This window comes from Euprymna scolopes, chromosome 8 (assembly GCF_053919585.1).
Source record: "Euprymna scolopes isolate OS-2025 chromosome 8, ASM5391958v1, whole genome shotgun sequence".
Taxonomy (NCBI): Eukaryota; Metazoa; Mollusca; class Cephalopoda; order Sepiida; family Sepiolidae; genus Euprymna; species Euprymna scolopes.
The window spans coordinates 125,654,876-125,664,457 of record NC_136489.1 but is presented as its reverse complement, the minus strand read 5'-3'; the positions used below and the strand labels follow the sequence as shown (position 1 = coordinate 125,664,457).

The following is a 9,582-nucleotide window of genomic DNA, read 5'->3' as shown; positions in this document are numbered from 1 at the left end:
AGTATCCAGTTTCGTGCTGTTACTTGAGGTAACATCGCTTGGAGAAGGTGCACCATTCCTCGTAAAAGCTAATATGGGTTAGCCATAGCGAAGAGATCTTATTTGGGTAGCGAATACTATGTGATTTTGAATATTTGGTCAGGGTTTACTTCTAGGGAAAAAGTATCCTCATGCCAGATTGTTCTGACAAACCCCTGTACAGAGAGACCTTAGACACTCGAGTACAGTGTCTTATAGGCATTCAAGTTCTCCCCTGTAGGCATTCAAGTTCTCCCCATATATATAATGTACAGAATAGAAAAGAATATGGTCGATTAAATCAATGGGTTTTGTTCCGTACAACTTGCCTGCTGAAAGGAAAAGATTGCCCGGCTCATGGTAACTTTACAATGATAGCTCAGAAAAAAGAAAATATGTCGTATTTAACTAGACTTATATATATATAGTCTAACACTAAAACATCCGGCTTATTTAACTAGACTTATATATATATAGTCTAGCACTAAAACATCCGGCTCTACTTTTAGTGGTTATTTAAGGAATACGGATTTTAGAAGAATAAGTCATTATACCAGTGCAAAAACTATTATTAACATTTTTTTACATTTAAATTGATTATTAACGTTTTTAATATTTAAGTTGAGATAAAAGCATACATATATAAATATAAAGCAAATCTCTCTCTCTCTCTCTCTCTCTCTCTCTCTATATATATATATATATATATATATATATATATATATATATATATATATATATATATAGATTTTGACTGAGATATTCTTGGCCTCATGATGTGATTTTTCCTAGCAGAGTGGTCACTGAAACATATTTGCATATGTGTAGCAACTAGTTTTCATATTCAACATATATATATATATATATATATATATATATATATATATATATATATGTGTGTGTGTGTGTGTGTGTGTCTGTGTGTGTATGTGTATATATATATATATATATATATATATATATATATATAAACGATTGTTAATGGACGGAACGGATGTTAATTTGTATATGAATAGAAATATTTCAATGTGTAATGGATTTGCATTGAAATGTGTATGTTAAAAGTTAAATGCTTACGTTTTATATGAGAAGAAAAATAAATGAATAATTTTAGGATTAAATAGTTTTTTTCTCTTTTATTTTTTTCAATATGCAAAAACAGAAGTAAAAATTCCAAAGATGTTCCCAGCACAATACTAAGATTGCAGAACAGATTTCTCACCAAAATGATCATCTAGAACAATAAGCAATTACAGTTCCTGAAATTCCTAAAATTGTCCAAACAAAAAAAAAACAAGCCATTACATTTTAGAAAAGCATTTGAGTTTTGCTTGTCTTTTTCTGCTGTCGTTTGTAGTACTTTACTATTATTATTATTATTATTATTAGTAGTAGTAGTAGTAGTAGTAGTAGTAGTAATGTTGTTGCATTCAATACTTTGCTTCGTTACTTTTGTCTCGTTCTTTTGCAATTTCACTGTATTTTCTTTTTAGTAAAAATCATTTTCTAAATGTTTTCCTTCCCAATTAATTTTTTTTTTATTTCGATGCTCTCCTTCTTTCACTTTTTTCTTCATTCTTTCTTCTTTTCTTGTTTTTCTTCTTTTTCATTGTCTTCCGTTTCGTCTCTTCACTATCTTCTTTTTCTTTTTCATTTTCTTTTTTTTTTCGTCTTTTAATTATATTCTTCTTCTCCTCCTCCTCCTCCTCCTCCTCCTCCTCCTTTCTTCTTTTTCTTCTTCTTCTCTTTGTCCTACTTCTTCCCTTTGTCCTACTTCTTCTTCTTCTTCTCTTTGTCCTTCTTCTTCTTTTTCTTCTTCTTCTTCTTCTTCTTCATCATCATCATCATCATCATCATCATCATCATCAATAGTCTCAATAAAGTGCGCATTCAGCGAAGATAACTGTTCCCATCTCTACCCTTCTTTATTTCTTCCTTTCTTCTTCCAGGCATGATATTAACCTCCACTTGTTGCTAAAGTCCTAATCTTATAGTTTTCAAGATTCTGGACCTACCTCTTAGCTGGTATTATTCTCTGGTTCAATTTGAACTGGAGTAGTTGTATCCGCCAATATCCCACTCATGAGTTAAATGGAAAGGTGCAGAAAATGATGCTGTAAAATCGACAGTCCACATTGACATCAACCACGGTCACTTCCTAAGTTAATGTTTAAAAATTACCACATGCAACGAATTACATAAAAACATTACACAATGAATTAAGATTTGCTGATGAAAAGAACGTAAAGTATAAATATGTTTGCTCAGATTACTTGATTCGGTTTTAAATAATCCCAAAAGAGCTTAACATGCTACAAAACAAATCAATCAACCTTTTTTCCACGTCTACACCATAGTTATCACATGATATTTTAAAAAAATTATATATATATATGTGTGTGTGTGTGTGTGTGTGTGTGTGTGTGTGTGTGTGTGTGTGTGTGTGCGTGTGCGTGTGTGTATTTGAATTCCGTATATTTAGGCAGCAGTTTTTCATTCAAGCAAATATTATTAAATGCAACGGAGACATTTTGCTTTATGATTCTTTTTTTTTTTAATTTTTCGATTTTCCGTATAATCATTTTTTATATCAAAATCAAAAATATTAATAAAAATTCCACAGTTGTTGCTGTCACGAGACATTTAAAGTAAATTATAAATATTAAAGAATTAATATTTATAAAATTATATCTAATATTTATAAAATTATCTTAACTGTTTGCTCATATATATATATATATATATATATATATATATATATATATATATATATATATATATATATATATATATATATATAATCGTTTGACTTGCAGTGTCTGTCGGCAAATTGTAACATACAGAGACAAGCTGAGAATTAAGAGAAAACATGCTTTTATTATTTTACATGTATCAACGGGCCAACATTCGTGATGAGAAAGTGGATGAAGTCTCATTTTGATTTCTGGAGTGGCGCAAGTGAAGAGTTCAAATAAGGAGAGATAACTCATAAATGACTTTTACAACCATGACATATAATGAAAAATAATTTCTTCGGGAGATACTGTCTGACTATAGATTTCTAATATTGTTATGCGGAGGGGTGTATAACGAGTCTATAAATGTGCGTCGTGCATAATGAGTCTCTTTATCTTGTTAATGTGTCGCCTGATATGTTATTATGTCGTCAGTATGTTATCATTTGGTGTATAAATGTTTATCTTATTGATGTGTGTGTATAATGGTTTTCTGTACGTATCGACATACTAAACAGTTTATAAAAAAAAGAACGAATAAACATCTTTTACATTTGTGTTGGACAAAGGACGAGATAACCTTGAATGACAACCATTTTCGTCTGTTCCGAAGTGCTCCTGAAATGTATATATGTTTTTCACGAAAAAAACTCAAACAACCAAGTTGTTTCATTTTACATTTATTGAAGTTGTGAGACGTTGGTTCCGAAATGGCTCGCCGTTTTCTTCTCCACAACTACATATGTTCAAGTATTTAATCCAATGCTCCCATAATTGCCATTGTCTGGTTCTACTTCACAACTCCCAGTTATAAACTGCTCAATCTAATTCTATACTTTCTACGTGTAATATAAAACTTCCTTCCTTTTCTGACGCCACTCTCTACGTAGCATCAAAACACATCATCTGTTGTTTTTCCAAAATGTATTTTGCATATCCATTTTCTTTGTCCTAAATTTCCGAAACTGCCCGATATATTCTTAGTGAAAAACGTTACTATCAGAATGATATTTCATCCATCAAGTTACATTACTGGAAACTATTTAATATAAATATTTCAACTGCAAATATTTATTTCGCTTTGATAACATTCCTTCTGAAATTCTACTTTTACAAATCATAATAATCGACCATTATAGTACTCATCATGATAATCGACCATTATAATACTCATCATAATAGTCGACTATTTCACTTTCCGGTGTTTTCCAGTAGACTTACAACATAAAAAATATGATGAAGTAAGGAATTGGTTTTTACCTCATGCTTTAATTTTTTGTTTTTATTTTATTAGTTTAGACGTCTGAACACGGTGCAGTTTGTAGTAAGAAAGAAAGTGAATCTCGTTTCTATTTTTGGCGTGAAGTCAGTGAAGATTTCGGATTAAGGGAGGTCATTTTTAACTTACTATAACGCATATCATTAAAATGTATTCACCTCTCAGGAACTCATGTTATTATATCAGAGGAATATACTTTGGATGAAGTTTACGTAGAAAAATATAAAAGTTTTTTTTTTTTTAAAGATTGTGTATATTTCTTTTTTCCGGGAATTAATCCCTATCTAAGTCACGCAAATTCGTTTGACGTACAAGTCGCGTTCGTGCTCGATGGAAAGTTCGTCTGTTCTCAAAACAGAAAAAAGAAGAGAAAAAAAATGGGTCGAATTCGAAATTCTTCTTAACAATCAGCGTTCTATTTCTTCTCCAATCAGCCATCGTATTTTTCTTTTCGTCCTCTTTCCAGCTGACAGCAACCTCACATGTACGAGATAAAATGTCACTGCTGTGGGAAAAAAACGTATTTTTATATTGCCACCTCGAACCACGATAGCGCATAAAATTGCATTTATCTCCTTATTTTTTTGTATCGGACGAGTTTCTCCACAGAGGGCACACGCCATCCCTAGGTGCCCACCACTGTCACTCCAGATCGTCATTAAATTTTTCAGTGATATACAATATTAAATAATATGCAGATATGTTACAAGTGAAAAGCAGTATTTAGAAGTTGCCGATTTCGGAGGGTTTGTAACGGGTTAGTATATAATAATACACCAAACCGCTGCAAAAATATACAATGAAACAAACAGAAAATGAAGGAATGAAAACGCTTGTTGAATAAATTTGAACACGTTTATTTTTCGTAGAAAAATAAAAAGCTAATGTTCATTTCAAAAGATGAAAAATCCAAACGTGAGGAGGAAATGAAAAGGCACACATAAAGCGACTGCTGCTTTATGAAAACGGGGGAGAAAGAAAGGGCGAACGTATGCAGGTCGCTAACCGTCCGCGCACATGTTTTGACGAGGAGTGACCACTGGTAGTCGGGAGGCGAAATCTGGTGCGACTGGTCAGCTCAAAAGCCACCCGATGAAAGAGGAAGAAAAAGGGGCTGCGCGTGGGACCTTGGTTTTCTGCGCATGCGTTTGGAGAAAAAAAAGGAAGTGACCTCACGCTCGTATGTGTGTACGTATGTGTGGTTAATGCGTATGTGTGCTTGCGTGCGTGCCTGGGGTGTATATACGTAGTTGTGTATATACGTGCGTGCGTGTGGAAAACAAGTTTGGACAATACTCTCCCTCCTGGGGAAAGAAAAATATATATATATGTGCATAGAAATGTATTTTTTTTTATGTGTGTTTTTAATAAGTAATATATTGTTTGAAATGTTTGGGCCAATGAACTTTTCGCCCAGTTTTTGTTGTTGTTTCTGGTGTATTGTTTCTCGTAGTCTCTTCGTCCGTTTGTGAGTGTGTACTTTCTTGTATTGGACTAGGGGACAAGTGCAATTGTTCGTCTATAAATGCCGGTTTGATTCTGTCAATTGCTATAGTGTCTCTTTTGTCTCTTTTTAAAATAGTGAAATATTTTTCACTTCTGTCGAGAACTAGATAGGGTCCGGAATAATTTGGACAGAGTGGTTTTTTGACCGCGTCGTTCCTGATAAACACGTATTTACAGGTGTGAACATCCCTTGGAACGAAAATGTTCGTGTCTGTCTTTTTGGTGGGAGTGAATTTTAATTGTGACATTTTACGTTTTAATTCGGTCACGAAGGTTGTCGTTGGGGCAATATTTGCATTGTTTTCGCAGAATTGTCCGGGTAAAATTAAAGCTGATCCGAAAACTAATTCTGCGGGCGTGCTCTGCAAATCTTCCTTCACAGTGTTGCGAATTGCTAAAAGTATGAGCGGCAAATTGTCTGCCCAGTCCGCGCTGTTTTCATTCATCGCTAAAGACGCTTTCAATTGTCTGTGGAAGCGCTCGACCATGCCATTTGCGCACGGATGGTACGCAGTAGTCTTTATGTGTCTGGTTCCCAACAAATTATTAAATTCCGCGAAAAGAGTTGATTGGAACTGTGCGCCCCTGTCTGTTGTGACTACGGAGGGTACTCCGAAAATAGCTATCCAATCCTGTAGGAATACTCTGGCTATCGTTGAGGCTGATGTGTCTCTGACTGCTATTGCTGTCGGCCATCTACTAAATCTATCGACTATAGTAAGGATATGGGTGTGCCCTTTTGAAGTGGGCAAGGGTCCAACTAAGTCAATATGCACATGGGTGAACCTGGCATCAGGTACACTGAAAGTTCCTGCAGGGGATTTGGTGTGCCTGTGTATTTTGTTTTTTTGGCACGAAACGCAAGTTTTGGTCCAACTACGGATGTCCGTATTCATATTTGGCCAAACAAAACGTTCCGCTATTAATTTCACAGTGGCGCGTTTTCCTGGGTGGGACAAATTGTGAAAGTGATTAAAAACTTGTCGTCTGAGGCTCGGTGAAATATACGGGCGAGGTTGTTTTTGCGATACATCGCAGTAGAAGTTTGTTGTTCCGAATGGTGTCGGCATTTCTTCCAGCTTCAGTGAAGTCTTTTCCATTATAGCTGGAAGCGTGGTATCGGCTGATTGCTCTTGTGCTATTAATTCCATACTTAGTGGAGCGGAATTTAAAGAAGCAATCGTTGCGCGAGATAAAGCGTCAGCTACAATGTTCTCGTGTCCTTTTATGTACCGTATATCGGTAGAATATTGGGCAATAAAATCGAGATGTCGAATTTCTCGAGGGCCGTATTTGTCGACCTGTGTGTGTAGAGCAAATGTTAAGGGTTTGTGATCCGTATAGATGGAAAAATTTCTACCCTCGAGCAGATGTTTAAAATGTTTTATTGCAAGGTAAATCGCGAGTAGCTCTCTCGAAAAAGTGCTGTATTTACTCTGCGCCTTGTTTAGCTTTGCCGAGAAGAATGAAATAGGGGTCATTTTGTTGTCGGAAATCTGGTGAATGACTGCACCTACTGCTATTTCAGATGCATCCGTTGTTAGTGTGAGTTTCGTTGTATCGCTCTCTTGGGCGTAAGTTAGTTTGGTGAAGTTTTCCAAAGCAGTTTTCGATTTTTCAAAGGCCTGGAGTGCAGGTCCCTCCAAAACTAACTGTTGGTTTTTTGTCCGATTTTTTAACATGTCCGTTAAAGGCGCGAGTAACGTAGAGCAGTTAGGCAAAAAACGTCGGTAATAATTGATTATGCCTACAAAACGGCGTACCTGTCTGACAGATGTCGGTACAGGAAAATCAGAAATAGCGCTTACTTTTTCGGGTAGAGGTGAAATTCCATCCTTGTCAATCAAGTGTCCGAGAAATTTAACTTCTTGTTGGCCGAAAACACATTTATCGGTGTTTATTTTCAGGCCGAAATGTGATAGTCTTTTAAAGGTTTGCTCAAGGTGTTGTCTGTGTTCGTCGAGGTTTCTGCTGGCAATCAAAACATCGTCCACATAAGCGAATATGAAAGGCAGACCTCTGAAAACTTCGTCAATCAAACGTTGAAAAGTTTGGCAGGCGTTTCTAAGCCCGAAAGGCATCCTAAGGAACTCGTAAAGGCCGAATGGTGTTGTTAGTGCAGTTTTATGTATATCTTCTTCTGCGACTGGAATTTGAAAATAGGCTTTTACGAGGTCCAGCTTTGAAAAAATTGTGGCGCCTTGAAGTCCGTTGGCGAAGTCATGGATGTGGGGGATAGGGTATCTATCTGGGATTGTTTTTGCGTTTAAACGCCTGAAATCTCCGCACGGGCGCCATGTGGTGTTATCAGCTTTCTGTACCATGTGGAGTGGTGACGACCAAGCACTTTTCGAGGGCCGTATTATTCCCATCTGGAGTAGGTCTTGAAACTCGGATTTTGCCAATTTGTATCTATCCGGTTTCAAGCGTCTGGGGGTTGAATAGACGGGCGGTCCTGTGGTTTTGATGTAGTGCTTAGCGCTATGCTTGATAGGGTCCGTATTTTTAAACGGCTGGGAGAGTTGAGGATATTTTTGGAGTAGCTGGCGGACGTGTGCATCTTCGGGTAAGGCAGCGCTGATTCCGGTGGTTAAAAATTTTGAAGTGGTTCCTCTCACCGAAATCTTCGTTTCGTTGTCTGTTAACGAATGGTTTGTCATGTCGACAGACAGGTTAAAATGGGCTAAAAAGTCTGCCCCTAATATTGGAGTGGTCACGCTGGCTATGGTGAAATTCCAAACAAAATTCCTTCGCATTCCCAGGTTTAAGTTTAACATTTTCTCTCCAAAAGTGGGTATTTTAGTCCCGTTAGCAGCTTGCAGAGTGAGAAAATGTGTCCCCGTTGGATGGCCATGCGGTGTCGGTATGACGCTGATTTCAGCTCCGGTGTCTATTAAGAAGTTATATCCGTGAATTTTGTCACGGATATAAAACAGACGACCTTTTTTGTGTATTCCAGCTACAGTTGTCGTCGTTACTGGCTGGAAAATTCGTTTCCCTGTGCTGTTTTTTTGAACGCACAGGGTGTAGTGCATCGTCGAGCGTCCGCGCCGAATTTTCTGTGATAGAAGCATATGTTTTGTCTATCACGTGAACCGTGTCGCCTGCTGCTGGAGCTTCTTCGTCTGGTCCTTTGTCGCGTGTTGTTGTAGTTACTGGGGTAACGTCGACATACTTGGAGAACGTCGGCTAATTGTTGTGACAGCTTTTCCACTGTGGACTTTAATTCCGCTAGCTCCTCGTCTCGGGTTTGCACTGGTTGCTGTTGTTGTGCGTACACTTGTCGGCTTCGGGAACTTTCGAGTATCCGGTCAGCTATGTCGGCGAGTTTTTCTAACGTCGTCTCTTCAGACATTGGCGCGAGGATTTGTTTTGCTGTCGCGGGTAGCTTATTCATCCACAAGCTACGCATAATGCTGTCAGACATTTTATTTTCTCCTAACAAGGATTTCATGTGTCGTAGTAACTGCGACGGTGTGCGGTCTCCCAATTCAACTTGTGTGAACAAGTTTCGCAGCATGGCTTCATTAGAAACGCCGGTTCGCTGTAGAATGGCTTGCTTGAGTGTGTCGTATGGGTTTTCTTCAGGCACATTGTCAAGTACATCCATAACCTCTTCCACTATCTCCAAAGGCAGTTTCTCGACGAGATAGCAATAACGCGCTCGTTGTGAGGTAATTCGTTTGGCGTCAAATAAAGCTTGTATTTGGACGAACCATATTTTTGTGTTCGCCGGGTTGAAGGGTGGAATGTTCAATGTCATTGTTTCATGCTGGGTTTCCGTGGGTTGTAGTGACATTATTATTATTTTACTCGTCTTTTGTTCGCGGTTTGACGTTATTCTTCCACGTGGTTGTCCGGTTATTTTCCGTGTGTTTTGTAAATATTTGTGTTAAAGTTAAACACGTGGTTCCTTCAAAAACGTTCATTTCATTTTAAAGTTCGGGGGTCACCAAATTTGTAACGGGTTAGTATATAATAATACACCAAACCGCTGCAAAAATATACAATGAAACAAACAGAAAATGAAGGAATGAAAACGCT

At 37.2% G+C, this 9,582-nt stretch overlaps 1 protein-coding gene across 1 annotated transcript; it reads right to left on the bottom strand.

Moving 5' to 3' along the window:
* Positions 1-8,512: 8,512 nt before the first annotated feature.
* LOC145283948 (uncharacterized) lies at positions 8,513-9,301 on the bottom strand. Its single transcript, XM_080133044.1, has one exon. It carries the CDS (start codon positions 9,299-9,301, stop codon positions 8,513-8,515), a length of 789 nt encoding a protein of 262 aa, XP_079989170.1.
* Between the last annotated feature and the right edge of the window lie 281 nt (positions 9,302-9,582).